A 23,058-nucleotide genomic window follows, 5' to 3' on the forward strand; every position below is an offset into this window, starting at 1 on the left:
TTACGTTGATTACTTTTATTTTTGTCACAACTAATTGATATTTTTATTTTTCCAGAATCTCAAATTTTCATCATAATAAATAACATCGATGTGGGAGTCTTTTATTCCAACCCATTTACAAGGGCCGCCTCCACACCAAATGCCTGCCTTTACATAAGTATAGTAACAGTATATATTACAAAACGAAATAAATTCGACATAAAGCTCAAGGAGATGTTAACAAAATTGACAAAAAAATACATTGCTGTGCAAAAAACGACAAAAATTTGGAACAAATTTTAAAGCAGATGCATGATAATACTATGTTTGACAGTAAAAATATCCATATCTTATGCTACTGTCCAGAATGGAATTTAAAAGAGTTTAAGCAGACCAAACGGTGCAGCATCACATCCTAATGAGCACACAATACTGCAGCCATGACACTCAGTGGCAGGTGGTTTGATTAGACCAGAAGCAGGAGGCAAGTGAAGAGATCTATTCCGGAGTAAGTAGTGAATGTGCAGTTATGTACATCTGTTCACCTACAGGTTATCTTCAATTATATGTTATCCATAGGTGATTAACAAATGTACAATAATATTACAGTGTATAATAATATTACAGGTGTAGCCAACTAAACTTCTGCATATTCTAAGGGCATTAATTTTTAAATAAAAACTATTTGTAAGTCCAATTCTGTCTGATTAGAGGGCCAAGGGTGTGTAAACAAGCATGTAAAAAGAGGAATTGCACCCTATATTCCATTTTACAGCCTAGGTTAAAGCTCTTTTGAAAATATCACAAGCCTCAGGGTGATGAAGATCAGGAATCTGCAGCGTGGCCAGCATAGCCTGTGTTCGAGTGATGAGGAAGGGTAGGAGGGAGGAGATAAAACTTTTTCCTTAATGTTGATTGGAAACAAGGCATCTGTCTTAAATACTCTTGCTTACAACCCTGTAATGGAGATTAAATGTAGCCTAAATGTAAGCTGATGTATCCTACAAATTGACATGTCAGGTGTGTTTCGTGTCAAAGGTGGAAATGGAACTGCCAAACGAAAGTCAAAATAAAAAATATTTAAGAGCCTGAAAGAAAAATTGAGAGATATGGCTAGAAAAGCTTTGGTACCTGAGTGCTGTCAGGTGACAAGATACGTCCCCTAAGCTCTGACACACTGTACTGAACCTCGGTGAGGATTTCAAGGAGGTGAGAGCTAAAGAGATGAGACTGATGTGCCTCACTCAGCTGCTCCATCAAGTTTTGAATAAACCAGGATCCAGGAACGTCATTCTGTTTCCGGAAAGACTGATGACCTGCACCAGAGTCAGTTGATCATGTGTAATAATATAACGTCTATATGTACCATCAAACCTAGACATCCAAAGTTTATGTTTCGATAGCTAGTTCATATATGTCAAATCCATCATATGTTGAAGCCCATAGTCCTATAAGAATACATTATAATTCATTGAATATGTTTCATAGCCTTAGAGCCTCCAATAAATGACCCACCTTAATACGAAAAGCTTTAAATAAACAATTTTGTGTTTTTCAAATAGCCAGGGATTATTTAGTCACGGGGAATTGAAAAAGGAGACAGCTTTTAAAAAACTGTAAAACCTCTAATTGAACACCACCTCCATTTGAATGCCACCTCTATTTGACCGCCACTTTGACAATCTTTGATTTTTATGAGCCCATAATATCAAATGATCAGTAGAACAGTGTCCAAAAATTGTATCAATAATGAATCATTTACATCCAACTCCAAAACTTTTCGTTTTTCTTCTTTAAAACGTTGAAAGCAACACCATAGAAATAATTTTATAACTGTCTCAGACTAATAGTAGTTTTTTTAACGCGATCTTGATACTTTAAAGTACTGTACATCTATAAAAAAAGAAGGTTTACATTGACGACGGTAGATCAATGACTATTTTTAGATCGAAGGTTACATTTGGAGAGCAAAAATTTTAGGCCTTGCACTTGTGCTAAATGGAACGGGTAAAAGTTTAGCTCTGCTAAAAAATTGTTCTGATGCTAATATCGACGAGTTTAGCAGTGCAGAAGAAGAGTTGAGGTAAGGAGACATAGTGGAAGGTATTGAACAACCAGAAGATGTTCGTTCCATCGAAGACAACAATCGGAATACAGCTATCCGAGCAAACGATGCAAATATTTTTCTTTTAAAAACTTTGATTTTTGTTTTTGCATGTATTATATGTATGATTCGTTTGTGTCACTTTCTCACGACTATACATTTGTAGCATTTGATAGATTACTATTGTATAATTTATAAATTTGCAGATTTACAGCATATTATTTGATAGCACCATAGAACAATTGATCGACGCTTGTAACTTTTCTTCTGTTGCACATAAAAAGCTAGTTTTGGCTGAAAACTAGCAAAAATATAATGAGTGCAATTAGTTTGTATGCAACACTGTAAAATACAAATATAAAATGTTTTCAAATTTAGAATGAAACAAAAATTGAACCCTCTAACAAATTGCAAAGCAAGACACAGGCTATAATATCATCACAGGTTAATTGCAAGCAATAAATATCAATTGGTAAATATATTTCTTGGTTTCTGGTAGATATATTTCTCTGTATTTCAATGCACATTTATTAAGGGATCTCTGGCAAGTTGGAGCTAAGTTAGCAGATTTATTGCATCCAAAATATCGCTTCAACGAAAAAGAGGGCAAATATAGGTGACGTTCACTTCGACCGGGCGACAGGCTAATTTTATCTTCCTAAAATTCTAACGAATCATTTAAAAAATACACCGCCAGCCTCTATTTGAACACCACCTCCAATTGACCGCCACTATAGATGAAGGCTTGAAAATTAGAGCACCATGGTGTTCAATTAGAAGTTTTACGGTAATTGGTAAACTTAAAACCATTGAGTCTTCAACATCTAGTAAATTGATAGCAAAGTCTTTTCGAGATCAACTTTCCTGTTCTGGCAAATGGATTAATCATTCTGTTTTAATAACGAGTCAAAGCTTTTTGATAAATGCGGTAAATATTGATGAAAACATGACTTGCGCTATGATTATAGTGAATATTCAAACTAGGGATTTGATGAATGAATTTAATGAAAGAAATAACCTAAAATGTTTTTTCATCGAAGACCACAAAATATTCTCGAATGTCAATAGTACCTTCACAATTCTCTACCATATTATGAGATTATAATACTAGCTGCAGGTTGCTCCTGCAAACGTCTGAGGCTGAAAAACAGACAGCAAAGTTACATCGCGGTTACATAATTATTTCACAACTTGGAATACATGCGCAATGCTAAACCTTTACAGAGCTGATGTCAGGAGCTGTTGCTCAGGTCGCAAAAGATCTGAAAACAAATTATAGAAGGAGAGCTAGGAGCAAAGAATAAGCTAGACTACATGTAGATGCAATGTAGATACAATGCTTTACACTGACCATCTATGGCAGAATTCGCTACTAGCATGTCAGCAGCCCGTGGGGGACTCATAGCTGGAGAATCGCTATTCACTTCATCATCGTGTGTCTCCACAGCAGGATTGTCGACTGCCACGATATCTACCTTACTCCCACGACAGGCTTGTATAATAATAACCTTTGGACGTCCTAAAACACGAGCATTCTAAGACAGTGCATTCTAACTATGGCGGCTAACCAATTTGCTTACCTGGTTGACGTTTTACAATATACACGAGGAAACAAATTCTATTGATCAATTAGTCTTGTTAGCCTTATTAATTTTTTTATAATTGGGCAGATTAAGTAAAAATTCTTAAAATGTCTTAAAATTTCATCGTCGTAAATCTTAAATGATTGAATTGTGTTCTTTGTCAGCCAATTGAAAATGTGACATAAAATTGACCGAAGTGTAAATAATCAAGTGTAAATCAAATCACCCACCTTATGCGCACGATTCAAATCTTATATCGCTAAATAATGAGCATTTGTTTGAATAATAACTGTAAGAAAAAACAAAACAGAAGTTTTCGTTAACTTATATTACAATAATTTAAGGGTGATTACTATATGATGAATATATATAATTATTGTTAGACTACCTCTACTATTATAATAAAAATTATGTAGCTATAAATTATAATTTTAAAATACTAATTCTCTTATAGAAAATAACCAATATGGCAAAATTAGTAAAATTAAAACCAATAAACGGATTAAATTAAAAGACTCAATTTCCCTAAATTTATTGTATGTCATTTTTCAGTTATCAGAAAAAATCATGGATAGAAAACAGCATTTAATAATCACCAGGGTCTTATCTACATCTATATTTCTCAAAGTATGTATGTGTGTCCCACCAGCTATAGCTGTTAAAATCTTGGAATAAAGAAACTTTCACCATCCGATGGATTAGAACTCACGACAATTACCACAAATGCATCAATATTTTCTTCTCTGGAAGCTCTACCACTGAGCTAGAACGGCATAGTGACCAAAGAAGTTTTTATACACCGCATACACCATACGCGTACTAAATATTTTAGCCTTGCGTCCATGAGTTACAATGTCTCTGTTCAGAAGTATTTTGGGACGTAAGTATATGCAGCACGACGCTTCCTCATTTTTTTTCTTGAGGGCTTATTTACTCCGTCCCGCAATATCGACAATAATTTATCTCGAACTTAAAATTTGGCAATTTGTGTACCGATTATATACAGTAGAACCTTGGCTCTTGAACGCTTCGGTTCTCGACCAACTCAGTTTTCCACCAAGGATTTTGAGATTTGTTGGTTTCGGATCTCAAAATTCGAAGCAAACCGGAGCATACGCATTGAAATTGGAACAGCTCCGGAAACAGCATGGAAACATTCATTAACAAACAGATAAACAATTTACGCTTAATAAATTCTTTACAAAAAGGGTGTAACCATCTGGGACGGCGTCTCTTTTAACGAAGAGATTTGCTAGGGAGATAACCCCTCCCGTCAAGTTACCGAAAATTGTTTTGGAGGAGGATGATTCTCCTCGAAAGATGTGAAGTAAACGTGCCATTGCTGTTTATATTTTCTTTTTCCTACGATTTTTGATGTAATTGATCTGTTGCATTTTTTTGCTGTTTCATTATATATTTCTGCAATTTTTGTCATTGTATCTCAACCTTCAATGTTTATGATGTTTTAAGAGCAAAACATACGAAATGTTTACTTATGTTTTTTTTTCCATCATCATAAATAGAAAATATTTTATTAAAATTAAACACGATCTATATCTACCCGTTTTTAGTTATAGTATGTAGTACAGTTTATGGTGTGAAATGTAAAATACTTTACCGAAGTTGTTTTCTTGCCTTGAATGGATTTAAATTTACTTACATTCATTATAATGTGAAAAACTGTTTCGTATCTCGAACAACCTTCTGGAACTGATTATGTTCGAGAACCGATGTTCCATTGTACGTTATTAAAAGAAATACGTCGCTCAAAGTTATGAAATTTTAAATTTGCAGTTGTTTGAAAACCTTTACAGTAGTTTTATTTATTTTTAATTCAGTTGCCCTGCACAAAATTTTTACTTACAGTTGTTTGACAAAGTTTGAAAAGCTTTACAGTTGTTTTTATTTTCTCCTTTAATATATTCCAACTACACAAAACACTTTTCTCGTGATATGTAGTTTGAAAAGTAGAATGGCAAATGTTTGTTTATGTTAAATATAAATAAATTTTCTGTCCAAAGAATTTTATATTACCCGAACAACGCCGGGTAGCACAGCTAGTATATATATCTCAGTGTCAGTCGTCTGTTCAATTATAGTGATAAAGTTTGAGAAATGAAAAATCCGATTCACACTAGATTTGAACTCGGAACCTGCAGGTCTGCATACCAGCGAGCTACTATACTACACTGTCTTTGCCATATTATGGCATAGTAAGGCACAAACTTATTCATTGCTTGCAAAAATACTAGCATGCTTTAAGTTCATGATTGCATTATAGATCATTACATGTAACGTGATAAGCTAGGTTCAAATGTGGGCCGTGGCTCTTATTATAGTGCATTAATAGCTTTACTAGGTGAATTACTCATATTCATTGGGTAATTATTTTATCACCCGGCACGTATGCCCGGCATTGCAAAATCATTGAGCTAGTAATTTATAAAAGCGACATGCAAACTGAAATATTACAACAAAGCACCTTACAAACCTGGAAGAGATGTCTCAAATTTCTTAGTAATTTCATCAATAGGCAAAACACTTTCGGTCGGTGGCTCAGAATCTGTATAGTAACCATGCACCCCTTTCTGTAATAAAATAATGATTAAACACCTCTAACCTAATCACAGTCACAATAGGAGGCGTGCCATGACACAAGTTATATGTCATAATGAGATTTAGCTCGTATATCTCCTTATCAGTTCGCATCATGCCAGCGGCATGCTACTGTCGCTAGCAGTCATGGCTGATAAAAAACAAAATGTGATAATCTGTGAACGACGAATAAATTCCACGATGCCTTCAGTCTGCAGATGAATCCTTTGTATAGGCTATAATTAGCCTCAAATCATGATGATTTCGATAAAACAAGCTATAAAGCGACCATGTATGAGCTGGATACTGCTCAAGCAGAACAAAGCCAACTGAAAACTACAGCTATAAGTTGCCTGGTAAAAATTGAAAGAAATGTACATATTGCCATGAAGTTACATAATAAATGCCAAGCTACATATTAAACAGCTGATCAACATGATTTAGCTGGTAGAGATTTTGAAAATTTCTAGTAATGAAACTTCCAACAAAACATACCCACCCCAAAAATTTGAATAGAATACAGTAGAACGTCCGAGAAAGTAAATTAATAATCCATTCCCCATACGTTTACTATATAGGGGTCTTACGTTATGTCAGAATTACATTACATGTAAATCACCTAATCTGTTTCAACATCTTCCCAGACACACACTTTTGGCCCATGAAATTAGACCTAATGACTGTAGAGTAACTGTAGTAGTATTGGTTTGTATTCACAAATGTTTTCTTTTTCATATCACTTGGTTTAGGATTCATGAATACAGTAATCTTATGTTTAGGATTCATGAATACAGTAATCTTATGTTTAGGATTCATGAATACAGTAATCTTATGTTTAGGATTCATGAATACTAACAGTAATCTTATGTTTAGGATTCATGAATACAGTAATCTTATGTTTAGGATTCATGAATACAGTAATCTTATGTTTAGGATTCATGAATATAGTAATCTTATGTTTAGGATTCATGAATATAGTAATCTTATGTTTAGGATTCATGAATACAGTAATCTTATGTTTAGGATTCATGAATATAGTAATCTTATGTTTAGGATTCATGAATATAGTAATCTTATGTTTAGGATTCATGAATATAGTAATCTTATGTTTAGGATTCATGAATACAGTAATCTTATATTTAGAATTCATGAATATATTAATCTTATGTTTAGGATTCACGAATATATTAATCTTATGTTTAGGATTCACGAATATAGTAATCTTATGTTTAGGATTCATGAATATAGTAATCTTATGTTTAGGATTCATGAATATAGTAATCTTATGTTTAGGATTCATGAATATAGTAATCTTATGTTTAGGATTCACGAATATAGTAATCTTATGTTTAAGATTCATGAATATAGTAATCTTATGTTTAGGATTCATGAATATAGTAATCTTATGTTTAGAATTCATGAATATATTAATCTTATGTTTAGGATTCATGAATATAGTAATCTTATGTTTAGGATTCACGAATATAGTAATCTTATGTTTAGGATTCATGAATATAGTAATCTTATGTTTAGGATTCATGAATATAGTAATCTTATGTTTAGAATTCATGAATATAGTAATCTTATGTTTAGGATTCATGAATATAGTAATCTTATGTTTAGGATTCACGAATATAGTAATCTTATGTTTAGGATTCATGAATATAGTAATCTTATGTTTAGGATTCATGAATATAGTAATCTTATGTTTAGGATTCATGAATATAGTAATCTTATGTTTAGTATTCATGAATATAGTAATCTTATGTTTAGTATTCATGAATATAGTAATCTTATGTTTAGGATTCATGAATATAGTAATCTTATGTTTAGGATTCATGAATATAGTAATCTTATGTTTAGTATTCATGAATATAGTAATCTTATGTTTAGGATTCATGAATATATTAATCTTATGTTTAAGATTCATGAATATATTAATCTTATGTTTAGGATTCATGAATATATTAATCTTATGTTTAGGATTCATGAATATATTAATCTTATGTTTAGGATTCATGAATATATTAATCTTATGTTTAGGATTCATGAATATAGTAATCTTATGTTTAGGATTCACGAATATAGTAATCTTATGTTTAGGATTCACGAATATAGTAATCTTATGTTTAGGATTCATGAATATAGTAATCTTATGTTTAGAATTCATGAATATATTAATCTTATGTTTAGGATTCATGAATATAGTAATCTTATGTTTAGGATTCATGAATATAGTAATCTTATGTTTAGGATTCACGAATATAGTAATCTTATGTTTAGGATTCATGAATATAGTAATCTTATGTTTAGAATTCATGAATATAGTAATCTTATGTTTAGGATTCATGAATATAGTAATCTTATGTTTAGGATTCACGAATATAGTAATCTTATGTTTAGGATTCATGAATATAGTAATCTTATGTTTAGGATTCATGAATATAGTAATCTTATGTTTAGGATTCATGAATATAGTAATCTTATGTTTAGTATTCATGAATATAGTAATCTTATGTTTAGTATTCATGAATATAGTAATCTTATGTTTAGGATTCATGAATATAGTAATCTTATGTTTAGGATTCATGAATATAGTAATCTTATGTTTAGTATTCATGAATATAGTAATCTTATGTTTAGGATTCATGAATATATTAATCTTATGTTTAAGATTCATGAATATATTAATCTTATGTTTAGGATTCATGAATATATTAATCTTATGTTTAGGATTCATGAATATATTAATCTTATGTTTAGGATTCATGAATATATTAATCTTATGTTTAGGATTCACGAATATAGTAATCTTATGTTTAGGATTCATGAATATAGTAATCTTATGTTTAGGATTCATGAATATAGTAATCTTATGTTTAGGATTCATGAATACAGTAATCTTATGTTTAGGATTCATGAATATATTAATCTTATGTTTAGGATTCATGAATACAGTAATCTTATGTTTAGAATTCATGAATATATTAATCTTATGTTTAGGATTCATGAATATATTAATCTTATGTTTAGGATTCATGAATATATTAATCTTATGTTTAGGATTCATGAATATATTAATCTTATGTTTAGGATTCACGAATATAGTAATCTTATGTTTAGGATTCATGAATATAGTAATCTTATGTTTAGGATTCATGAATATAGTAATCTTATGTTTAGGATTCATGAATATAGTAATCTTATGTTTAGGATTCACGAATATAGTAATCTTATGTTTAGGATTCACGAATATAGTAATCTTATGTTTAGGATTCATGAATATATTAATCTTATGTTTAGGATTCATGAATATATTAATCTTATGTTTAGGATTCACGAATATAGTAATCTTATGTCTAGGATTCATGAATATAGTAATCTTATGTTTAGGATTCATGAATACAGTAATCTTATGTTTAGGATTCATGAATATATTAATCTGATGTTTAGGATTCATGAATATATTAATCTTATGTTTAGGATTCATGAATATATTAATCTTATGTTTAGGATTCATGAATATAGTAATCTTATGTTTAGGATTCACGAATATAGTAATCTTATGTTTAGGATTCATGAATATATTAATCTTATGTTTAGGATTCACGAATATAGTAATCTTATGTCTAGGATTCATGAATATAGTAATCTTATGTTTAGGATTCATGAATACAGTAATCTGATGTTTAGGATTCATGAATATATTAATCTTATGTTTAGGATTCATGAATATATTAATCTTATGTTTAGGATTCATGAATATATTAATCTTATGTTTAGGATTCATGAATATATTAATCTTATGTTTAGGATTCATGAATATATTAATCTTATGTTTAGGATTCACGAATATAGTAATCTTATGTTTAGGATTCATGAATATAGTAATCTTATGTTTAGGATTCATGAATATAGTAATCTTATGTTTAGGATTCATGAATATAGTAATCTTATGTTTAGGATTCATGAATATAGTAATCTTATGTTTAGGATCCATGAATATATTAATCTTATGTTTAGGATTCATGAATATAGTAATCTTATGTTTAAGATTCATGAATATAGTAATCTTATGTTTAGGATTCATGAATATAGTAATCTTATGTTTAGGATTCATGAATATAGTAATCTTATGTTTAGAATTCATGAATATAGTAATCTTATGTTTAGGATTCATGAATATAGTAATCTTATGTTTAGAATTCATGAATATAGTAATCTTATGTTTAGGATTCACGAATATAGTGATCTTATGTTTAGGATTCATGAATATAGTAATCTTATGTTTAGGATTCATGAATATAGTAATCTTATGTTTAGGATTCATGAATATAGTAATCTTATGTTTAGGATTCATGAATATATTAATCTGATGTTTAGGATTCATGAATACAGTAATCTTATGTTTAGGATTCATGAATATAGTAATCTTATGTTTAAGATTCATGAATATAGTAATCTTATGTTTAGGATTCATGAATATAGTAATCTTATGTTTAGGATTCACGAATATAGTAATCTTATGTTTAGGATTCATGAATATAGTAATCTTATGTTTAGGATTCACGAATATAGTAATCTTATGTTTAGGATTCATGAATATAGTAATCTTATGTTTAGGATTCATGAATATAGTAATCTTATGTTTAGGATTCATGAATATAGTAATCTTATGTTTAGGATTCATGAATATATTAATCTGATGTTTAGGATTCACGAATATATTAATCTTATGTTTAGGATTCACGAATATAGTAATCTTATGTTTAGGATTCATGAATATAGTAATCTTATGTTTAGGATTCATGAATATATTAATCTTATGTTTAGGATTCATGAATATATTAATCTTATGTTTAGGATTCATGAATATAGTAATCTTATGTTTAGTATTCATGAATATAGTAATCTTATGTTTAGGATTCATGAATACAGTAATCTTATGTTTAGGATTCATGAATATAGTAATCTTATGTTTAGGATTCACGAATATAGTAATCTTATGTTTAGGATTCATGAATATAGTAATCTTATGTTTAGGATTCACGAATATAGTAATCTTATGTTTAGGATTCATGAATATAGTAATCTTATGTTTAGGATTCATGAATATAGTAATCTTATGTTTAGGATTCATGAATATAGTAATCTTATGTTTAGGATTCATGAATATAGTAATCTTATGTTTAGGATTCATGAATATATTAATCTGATGTTTAGGATTCATGAATACAGTAATCTTATGTTTAGGATTCATGAATATATTAATCTTATGTTTAAGATTCATGAATATAGTAATCTTATGTTTAGGATTCATGAATATAGTAATCTTATGTTTAGGATTCATGAATATATTAATCTTATGTTTAAGATTCATGAATATAGTAATCTTATGTTTAGTATTCATGAATATAGTAATCTTATGTTTAGGATTCATGAATACAGTAATCTTATGTTTAGGATTCATGAATATAGTAATCTTATGTTTAGGATTCATGAATACAGTAATCTTATGTTTAGGATTCATGAATATATTAATCTTATGTTTAAGATTCATGAATATATTAATCTTATGTTTAGGATTCATGAATATATTAATCTTATGTTTAGTATTCATGAATATAGTAATCTTATGTTTAGGATTCATGAATATAGTAATCTTATGTTTAGGATTCATGAACATAGTAATCTTATGTTTAGAATTCATGAATATAGTAATCTTATGTTTAGGATTCATGAATATAGAAATCTTATGTTTAGGATTCATGAATACAGTAATCTTATGTTTAGGATTCATGAATATAGAAATCTTATGTTTAGGATTCATGAATATAGTAATCTTATGTTTAGGATTCATGAATATAGTAATCTTATGTTTAGGATTCATAAATAGAGTAATCTTATGTTTAGGATTCATGAATACAGTAATCCTATGTTTAGGATTCATGAATATAGTAATCTTATGTTAAGTTAAAGGAGGCACAGACCTTCAATGCCAAATTTCTCACGGCACACGGGATTACCAGTAAACTACTTTACTATAATAGTGGGTTCTCTCTGTCCATCCGTTTGTCAGAAGCCAGGGTTAACAGTTAGGATAAAAGACCAATAGTAATGCCTGCATCAATCGACAGCCTGTATGTATTTTTGAATAATTTTGCAGCTACTTATTCTCAGTATTTTATCGGCAAACCTGATGATCTCTCACATCACACTAGACTCTCAGCGTACTAGTACGTATACCCCTATACGGAGTTTTCTCCTTCATGTTCGACAAGAGAACAAATCGTGTTTAACAAGAGAAAAAATGCTATTTCTAAGCAAACTATGAGCCTCTCTGTATCAAAATCTAATTTACGAACTTGCACTGACTTTATGTTTTACGTTTTATGGAGTTTCTTATGTAATACGATGGGAAAATATTACATAATTTTTTACATTAAGAAGAATGTATGCAGAAGGAGGTTTATATTATGGGAGCGTCTACTATATACTCTCTAAAACATAAAGTGATTTACACCAAAAATACGTGTACATCAACCTTTTTTCCGAGAGATTAATAAGGCGTGTATGACAGGACAATCTTAATATTCTTTTGATAGCATGCGTGTGCTCATACCTTGTCTCCATGAGAGAGAATGAAGAGGAAAAAGCTGTTGTAGGAGTAATCATCCCTCTGCAGCTCATCAGCGAGTTGATCAAGCACTGCTCTGAACTGGTCTCCGCCAAGGTCTCTAAACACCTGTCCAAGTTTGTAGTAAGGGGAAAATCTATCTGAACGAAACAGCAGCTCCACCTTATGCTGATCCTCTTTCGTACCTGCAACACAAACTCGTCATCATTGAAGTCCATCAGAGTGATGTCCATTTGCTTTATTTCTCACTTCTTTTCCGTTAATCAGACCCCAAAACCCCTCTCTTCTTATTACTTGTGACCGTGTTTTAACCTCTCAAGCTTACCTCCCCTTCTTTCACCTGGCAGTACAGCACTTCCCAAGGAGGTTGATCATGAGCTTTCTTTGCAGCATATAAGATCCATCTCAAATTCATTTTACATTCTTTTTGCATGTACATTAAATATTATAAGAATAAGTAACATAAATTTTTCGAAAAGTTTGGAATAGTATAAATTTTAAAAAATGTGTTTTACTAATTTAGACAACTCCTGGTAAAATATGTACTTCTAATTGATATTCGTGTTTAACTAATGCAATTTGCATATAAAAAGTCATACCAAGTTTTTTAGCACATTTTTGACTTGACAAAATTCTTAAAAATTTCGGTTTTTACAATTTTGGATATATATATAATATGTAATATATCTTTTATTATCCAAATTACCCAATATATCCAAAATATTTTATATTTTGGATATAATACATATATATCCAAAATTGTATCCAAAGTTGTATAATATATATATACAATTTATATCAGTTATATATTGTATATTAATCTACACAGAATATGCATGTATAAAGAATATAGACACCCAGTTATCTAAGTTGCGCAAGTCATGTATCGACCAACATAACTTACTCCTGATGCAGCGAATACAGCATACCTCCAGCTATAATATATATATATACATAGATATATATATATATATATATATATATATATTAGGGCTAGTCATTTACCAACCAACGCAACTTGGTTTTGATGCAGGAAACAATACAGCATACTTCTAGCTATGATATATATATCCAGATATTGGCTGTATACCTCCAGCTAAAATGATCCCTCACTAAGCAGCGAACAACATCTCAATCCTCACCTTTTCGGTATTTATTTGCCGACTCATTGGTGAAATTATTAATAATGATCACTAGGCCACAGCGACCTCTCTCAAAGCCGTAATATCGTTCAGGATGGAAGTAATTGTTTGGGTTTTGAGATCGAGGAATTCTTGCATGGTCAGGTGAGACACGAGGTATGCTTCTTTGTCCATCTCCAACACCTAGCAAACACATACCACCGCTTCAGCTCATTTAGTAAACTAGATGTGTGACAAAACACTGTACACTTGAGTGAGAGATCAAGACCAGTTGCTGGTATTCCAATTTAATGTTTCTATCATCTGAATGATGATATCAGCAGGTGCTTGTAAAACTTGCGGATGTTTGTAACATCAGGAAGAGTACAACTAAGTCTAGTAAGCTTTATGACCTATTTCAAAAACCTGTTAGTTTAAGAGATAATTTAACAACGTGTCAATCTTCATGTTCTCGATGACTGCAAGTCATCTGCTAGCCTCTTATATTTATAGAAAACTACAGGCAGCAAGCCAGAAACATCAAGATAAGTTTGTGTAGAAGGCTTCACGCATCATTCCTGTGTAACTTGACAGCTGTGAAATGTCATCTATGGAGTACTTGACTATCATGTCTAAGGGTTCGATAGCATTAAAGTAATAATTATATTTAAAGAATGTTTCTTTCTCATATTAATTTATTTGATCATAGATCTATTTTGATGACATTGAGGAATACCTCTATGGTTCCAAGACATCTGCTCGGATGCTCTGCACAACGGTAGGTTTTGTGGTCGTCCTGGAAATAAAAAAGCATAAATTTTCTCCTTCAACAAATTCAACTAAAAGTAACAAACATTTTCTAACTGTCTCAATGGTATTGCGACACAAACCAAACAAAATAGCAGACCACTATCTGCTATTTCTTCAGCATTGAATAACAAAAAATAACGAAAATGAAAATGTTGCATTTTTAGAGTTTTGTTGTGTTTTTAAACAAATAAACAATCTTATTTTGGTACAAAACAAACTATTTTTTATGTTCTTACAAGTTCATAGCAAAAACCATGAACTTTAAAACTGGGTAGTATTGCTAACATTTTCAAGGAATGAACTCCTAGACATCTAAGAAATAGCAATATACATGGACACATGATGAAAAAAATGATGAATTCAGCCTGATTGTGTTTGAGAAAGAATTTAATGCATGTAAAACTCATGCAAATTATCAGAGTTTAAACTGCTCCTTTCAAAGCACAAACCTTGCCATCAACTTCCAGCAAATATTTAAGTTTCATACATTTTTAAGTCTTTAAAGTTAAGATGGCAAATAACTTCAACACTATAGCATGGGTTGGGGACTCTTGAGGGCAGTTGGTGACAGTTGGTAACATTTGGGGTTAGTTGGAGACAGTTGGTGTTAGTTGGGGACAGTTGGTGTCAATTGGGGACAGTTGGGGTTAGTTGAAGACAGTTGGTGTTAGTTGGTGTTAGTCGGATACAGTTGGTGTCAATTGGAGACGGTTGGTGTTAATTGGAGACAGTTGGTGTCGGTTGGAGACAGTTGGAGACAGTTGGTATCAGTTGGTGTCAGTTGGAGACAGTTGATGTTAGTTGGAGACAGTTGGTGTCAGTTGGAGACAGTTGGTGTTAGTTGGAGACAGTTGGTGTCAGTTGGAAAGAGTTGGTGTCAGTTGGAGACAGTGGGTGGCAGTTGGGGACAGTTGGTGTCAGTTGAGGAGGGTTGGTGTCAGTTGGGGACAGCGCTGTGGTGAAAAAACTAACAAAATTCTCTTGTCAAAAGCAAGTAGTACCAGTGTTGGAGAGCCGATGGTGATCAGCAATGATTTGCTGAACTCGTTGGGATTCCTCAACAAGTTTGGCCTTCTCGAGGAGTCGGATAAGATAAGCATGGTCGTCTCCCCTCTCACTCAGTTTTCCTCTTCTGCTCATTTCGCCATATAACTCATATCGGCTTGTGCCGATCTTCTGAATTATATTCCTTCCATACCCTGGTAATTTATAACCAAGATCATGAATTGACTGTACAATTGCTTTACAACACTTTATACAATATGCTTTAGGTACAAGATACAAGAACGCAGGGCAGCTCAAGCCCTACATAAGGAATAGTGAGAAAGGGGCCAGTCTTGTAACATCTGTGGAAGCAGAAAATTCTGTAAGAATATTGCAATTATTAATACATGATCTTATTATTGATTATATCGCTTCGAGACAGAACCAGGATTTGAATGCTAGCAGGAAACTTGATAAAGAAAAAACTCATAGCAATCTAATGAAATGGAACACAAAAATGTTTGAACAAAGCCTTGAAATGAACGCCACTTCAAAGCCTTGACTGTAAACGCCATAACAGTGCGCATCTGTTATCAGAACTAGTAAACACCATAACAGTACACACCTGTTATTAGAACTAGTAAACACCATAACAGTGCACACCTGTTAGCAGAACTAGTAAACACCATAACAGTACACACCTATTATCAGAACTAGTAAACACCATAACAGTGCACACCTATTATCAGAACTAGTAAACACCATAACAGTACACACCTGTTATCAGAACTAGTAAACACCATAACAGTGCACACCTATTATCAGAACTAGTAAACACCATAACAGTGGACATCTGTTATCAGCCAGTTTCAATGGCTGACCTTCAGGATATTGCTAACTTGACAGGTAAATTCATAAACTAGCAAAAAATTATAAACGGCAATGTGACAAAGGCTTTTTTAGTAAATTACATTAAATATCTAACAACAAAAAAGAGAGCCAAACATATTGCTACCCAAAAAAATTCTATTTTAAAACTTTTTAAAATGTCTAGCATAACAGTGTACTAGAGGTAATGTAACTGTGCAAAAACCTAGAACGACTAACAAAGTACATTAAAGTGCAATCAATAATAAATTTGCAAAGAAATAAATATTAATTTTTTTGCAAATTTATTATTTCTAAAGTCATAATAAGATAAAAAACAAAATGAGGGACAAGAAGCATTAGAATAAAAAAGACACCAAACTAACAGCAACAAGAGGTCCTCACAACTTGAATTCATTTGCTATTGAATCTAAATATTTCTAATATTTCTGAAATTGGAAACACATATTATATATATATATAATTATTATATTAGCCACGGGTACTCATGATATACACCGAGAAAACTCGTGTTAACATTAAAAACATGTTAGAGCATGCCGATCGGTTATGAAGAACCAAAACCAGTTATGAAAATGGTCTAATCGTCAACCAACCACAAAATATAGAATATGAACAAGTAAATCGCTAAAAAGTTTTTGCAACAAACATCCAACCTTGAAATCAAATCGACTCACGCGTTTCAGGCTCTGTCCTAAGCAGCGAGCACATAGTTGCCATGCCATCATCGGTTATGTCCTCATTTAAGTATTCTTTGATCTTGCTGGCGAGACTGTCGGCAGACCTCGCCACCATTTCTGGCTTTCATTAGTGCTCTAATCAGCAGCATATACAGTTAATAAATACATACTTGAAAATCTTCACCCTGACAAGTGGAGTGTTTGTCTACCCGTAACCATGCTAAAAGCGTTTAAGAAAAAAGTGGCCCGCATGAGAATCAAACCATGGGTGGCAGATTCTGAAGAAAGCGCGCTACCACTACACCACTTGGTCGCCTTTTAGGCTTATATCAAGGGATAATTATGCATGTACTGATTACTCATGACAATCTCTCACAGTGCACAGAGCTAGAAAGCGTACTAGTAAGTAATAACTAGTATTCATAAAAGTATCTGATATCAATGATATAAGCCACCAGGATAGGCGACGGCTATCATATGGGCGGGGTTTAATGATTCAGCTCTGCTCGGATTCTGCTAGCCTAGGTTTCGGGGTTAACACAATTCTCTCAGGGTGGTCGGGTTGCCTTATTAGGTTATGGAAAGCACGACTCGCCGTTATCGTGCCATTGGCTCATTTATTCAGTAGACCTGCGGTTCACAAAAGGAAACCTTGAATTTCTACAATGTAAAGGTAACACCTAGCCAAAAAAATAGATCCATGGAAAATAAAACATTTCAAACTACCTACTTTTATTAATTTTGAAATTGGTAGAGGTCGTAGTATATGCTTAAAGTTGAATATATTTTACCCAAAATCACCCGAACAACGGCCTATTTTCCCTAGTTTTTGAATAATACTTTGCCACCCCTAATATAAAATGACAAAGTCTTTTATCGTTGTCACATTGTTTTACCTAGCCAATAAGATGGGACAGCAGGCAAAGCTGTGCAGTGTAGTTTTCATACTAAAACTCTAAATATAAAACCGAATTTGGGCAATTTTACGACTGTGACTATTAATATCACGAATGCTTGTGAATGGCAACTGACTGATCGTAACGATGACAATATTAGGCAACTATATTTGCTTGACAAAATAAAACTACAAGATCAGTGAAATAACTACTATTGTTCATAATATTTGTAAATTTACAAGGGGCTTTATTCAGCATATTTGTTTGTTCGGGTGCCGTGGTCGGGTTCATCCCAACAGAGCTCGATTATTAGGTCTCGCCCACATGATGTCTGTCGCCTATCCTGTGGGGGTTGTATATCATTGCTAATATCTACGCTTATAAGTGAACGCTACACAAGCTGAAGTTGGAAGAGCAACTTTTAAATTTGCTCGATACATACAGAATATAAAGATTTTATGTTTTAACAATGCTGATAAGTGAGCTGTGGCCCATAGGCAAGGTTTGCACAAAATGCATAAACTTTGAATAAGTGTATTTAAAAAGGTCCTTCAAGGTGTGCTTTCACATGATGTCAAGTTATTTTAAATAACAAGTATAATTTGCGGTAGTACAAACTCTTTAATACTTTTATAGATGAAGCCTGAGTGATGCATTCGTGAACGAGTTTCTCTGCCATGTTTTCTTGTGCTTGGCAAATAAGGAAGGGCACTAATTTGCTGCTTGATGGTACTATTTTGCCTATTATTCTCCAAAAATGTATATTTTGAAGCAAACGTCCCACACCAGTAAAGTACCAAGGTGCTAAGTGCACGACTTGAGCGGTCGCCGTTTGTTCCATTCATTTCATTCCAATATTCAGTTATAAATTGGTAAATATGTTTTGTAATATGATTCTCATCATAGTTTACCTACGCCCCACCATTTAAACTATTCCTCATTCACCCAATACTCCATATTTTTCGTATATCCTATTTCTCATACTCTTTAAATGATGTATTTCTTTTATGTTGGTTCGTATTGTTCGTATTGTTGTATGAAAATATCACCAAAACAAAATACCAAGAGAGAGTGGAGCCAGACCACAAGATATACACACAATATGTACAAGCAACAAACCACCAAAGACATCAAAAAATCCAACAATCAGCAAAGCAACAGCAAGCAAATCAGAAACTCCAAAGTGGAGGGAATCGATCAAAGAAGATGAGTTTATCCCCCTGCCAGAAAACTACCAAAAAAAATTAGACTTCTACTAAAAAGGACCAAAAACTCTGGAGTTAGTTATCATTTCTAATCAGTACATTCCCGTGATGTACTCAAGACAGGTCTTCTCCAAATAGGCAGAGTACAGCTTCAAGGCGGAGTCATTGGAGCTGTTTTTTTATAGATGTTTCTGTTAGCTTGTGGAAAAGTGATTTCGGCACTCGAGTTCGGTTCTTTGTGTTGTAGAGAGTTGGTCCTCTCAAATACCAACTCTCTACAACACAAACAACAGAACTTGAGTGCTGAAAGACCTTTCAACAAGCTAACAGAGACATCTATACAAGAGAGCAGCTCCAATGACTCCGCCTTGAAGCTGTACTCTGCCTCTTTCCCTTGCGTTTGCAGAGCCTCTCTTTTCCTGTCTATAGAGCCTCTTTTTCCATCATTATCTGAGTCTCTTCTCCTTCCCTATCTCAGCTGTTGAGCCTCTCTAAGCCTCTATCTATGAGCTGTCATGACCTTCATTTGACTGTTAAAACTCACAGCTGTATAGGACTGAGCAAAGAACATGGACGACCATTTGAGTAAGAGTGTAACCTTTACTGGCTATTTTAATGTTTTATCATTAATGTTGTTTTAAAATTTTGTTAGTTGTGTATTTGAATTGTTGGACTTACAGAATAAAAAAAAACCTCTTACCAGTAAATATCAGTAATGCTTATAATAGTCTAACACATCGTTGTATGGAAATACCACCAAAACAAGATACGAACAAGGAGTGAAGCCAGATTGCAAGATACACACTCAATGCGCACTAACAACAGGATGCCCAAAACTTTAACAGATCCAATAATTGGAAAAGCAACCACAAGCAAATTAGAAACTCCAGAGTGGAAGGAATCCATCACAGAAAATTAGACAATCGCCCTGTCAGAAAACCCCCAAACAAACATTAGAAACGAATCAGATGATTACACGTATAAAGATTTGCCATCCTCTGCCAAACACGACCTAGATACCAGGAGTAAGTCACGAGCTCCACCCTACATGTTTACATCACGTATACCGGCTGAAGACCTACGCAAACAAAATATTTTCACACACCTGACATAAAGCATTGAACCTTAACACACAACCTACTCCCCACAGGCTAGCCTTCCCAAATGATAGACATCTAATAAAAGAGAATAGCTTCAATGATTCAGTCTCTCTTTCCCCAGTCCTGCTGAGGCCCTCTCCTCTCTGCTTGCTGAGGAGCCTCTCTCTCCCCTGCTTGTGGAGTCTCTTTTCCCCACCATCTGCTGAAACTTTCTACCTATGGACTGTCATGATTTTCGTTTGACTGTCGAGACTCACAACTGTATGGGACTGAGCAAACAAACATGGATGATCATTTGAGTAAGGATGTAATTTTTATTGGCTATCTCAGCCTTTAGTCATTAATAGTATTGTTTAGAATTTTGTTAGTTGTGTATTTAACTGTTGGGCTTATAGACTAAAGTATCTTTTACTGGTAAATATCAGTAGGCCTATTGCTTACAGTAGCTAACATTTTCACTAGTACCTGAACCAGTAATAATAAATTCAGTTACCACAAGCTAAGTAAAAGTGCACAAACTGAACATAGTCAAAATGACTATGTTCATAGAATAAAATGACAAAGCAAATCCAACACTGATTTTGTGTGTGGATTCGGATTAGTTATGCATAACATAATTTCTCCATATCCACCCATACTAGTATATCATAACAACAAAGCTTATCAACTAAACTGAGTCAGCAGTCAACATGATCATCCATACAATTTTACGTATTTGATGCATATTCTTAATATCCAATGTTAATTATTAATTAACCAGCTTTAAAAACTTGTTATCGCACATTTGAATTGAACAGATTTGCGAAAGTTTGATGTTTTTCAATGAAAAAAGTGAAACCCATATCACTTTCTGTAAAAGTAGTATTGTTACAGTTCTCGTCACACACCTTTTTCAATGTTGTAAAACCTTTCTACCCAATCGATCGAAGATCCAATTATACCGAAAATACTTCTTTCAATGCATGATGCTTGCTATTCCTACAATGATTTAACGGAAAATGGAGTTTTGATCAATCTAAGGCTAAACCTGCTATATGTGTATCCTGCCAGAGCTGCATGCTAGTTGCGGGGCGTCTGCACACGCGACAACAATAGAGCTTACGTTTGACGCTACGTTTTACATTGGACTAAGAGCGTCCAGTAGATGATAACGAATCGCAACATATGCGTATACTTTGATTTTCACGATATAGCGTCATTTGATAAGATGGTGACTCTACGATTGCTTTCAAAAAATTTACATCTAGGTCGTCGAAATGTAAAAACTCGCTTTATCAATACATACTTGCTTCTATATCAATAATGACAATTCTCAATCCTTAGGTATTACTGGTGAAGGATATGAGAGATTACGCAACCGATGGGAGTGTAGCCTATATGAACCTTGCCAAGAGGCCACGCACACAACTTTTACGTAATTTTTAATGGAGACGCCACAGCATTGACAAACAAAACTAACGCTCTTTTTCAGTAGCTTTGGCATTGAGTGTTGTATTATACACTTCTTGTATTTGAAAGATGACAACATTTTATATAATTTAAAATTTAGGATAATTGAATTTAAGCAATGATATACAGCCCCCCCAAGGAGGGCTGTATATCATTGATTTAAGGTAATTCAAAATTTTATAATTCAGAATAATATTGTGATGTGATGGGGTGCAGTTCTAGCTGTACATAAACATTTTTATACCACACATTATATTTTATCCAGTTCCATCTTATAGCTAATAGCATTTCACTAGTTCACTGACTGTTCTATTTTATTCTATTCACTTGTGCCAGTCTTTGTTTGTGCTTTTTTACTCTATGCATACTGATCGCATAATTGTAGTTTAGTGTTTGGGGAAAGCTTTTCTTTGTGCTTGTTTATAAGAACTTTTATCTTCTAACAAAGCTCTAACAAAGACATCCATTCTCCATATCGTTTCTAGTTCAAATAATAAGACCTTGTATTGCTAGGCATTCAACATTCAACGCTTGATTCACACAGTTGAATCAACTGAGCTTCTCTGGACAGTTACAGTTAATTGAGCTTTTCTGGAATTAATTTTTAGAATTAACTGAGCATGATCATTTTGTAACAACTTGAAACAAGTTGGTTTTAAGCTTAACTTGTACTACTGTCATTTTAGTACAAGTTTACATGTATCTTTTTGGACATTAGTATGTCCAAGGATCAAAGAAATAAAGACTGGCACTGCTTTTACACTAATTGATGTAATCTCTGGCCTACCTGGTTGACATAATAACTCTGCTGCTCTGACCTTGGTTGTTACAATACAATTGGTGTGCCAGATGACTACGCAGGTGGCTGTTTCGGTACTAACAGCTAAAAGAAATGTTTTAGGAGTTGCCCTCACATCATTAAGACAACTCCCTTTCTAACCTGATGCATTCTAATATACTGTAACTCCTTTTAAGCTCAAGTCAAAAGACAAGTGTTACTCAAGTTTACATATATATAGCTAAAATT

General features: G+C 32.8%; 1 protein-coding gene across 2 annotated transcripts; it reads right to left on the reverse strand.

Moving 5' to 3' along the window:
• LOC137403882 (caspase-6-like) lies at positions 1–21,568 on the reverse strand. 2 transcript variants are annotated; one of them, XM_068089982.1, is made up of 11 exons: positions 21,470–21,568; positions 17,379–17,516; positions 15,831–16,028; positions 14,756–14,815; positions 14,041–14,223; positions 12,884–13,083; positions 6,158–6,254; positions 3,435–3,602; positions 1,111–1,295; positions 789–936; positions 1–524 (listed from the first exon to the last, which is right to left on the reverse strand). In XM_068089982.1, the coding sequence occupies exons 2-10, from the start codon at positions 17,494–17,496 to the stop codon at positions 805–807; spliced, it is 1,341 nt and encodes a 446-aa protein (XP_067946083.1). In that variant the 5' UTR covers positions 17,497–17,516; positions 21,470–21,568; the 3' UTR covers positions 1–524; positions 789–804. The 2 variants fall into 2 exon arrangements, with proteins under 2 accessions (XP_067946083.1, XP_067946082.1); XM_068089981.1 differs by having other exon boundaries at positions 1–936.
• Positions 21,569–23,058: the final 1,490 nt, after the last annotated feature.

The sequence above is a fragment of the Watersipora subatra genome, chromosome 9 (genome assembly GCF_963576615.1).
Source record: "Watersipora subatra chromosome 9, tzWatSuba1.1, whole genome shotgun sequence".
In the NCBI taxonomy this organism is placed as follows: Eukaryota; Metazoa; Bryozoa; class Gymnolaemata; order Cheilostomatida; family Watersiporidae; genus Watersipora; species Watersipora subatra.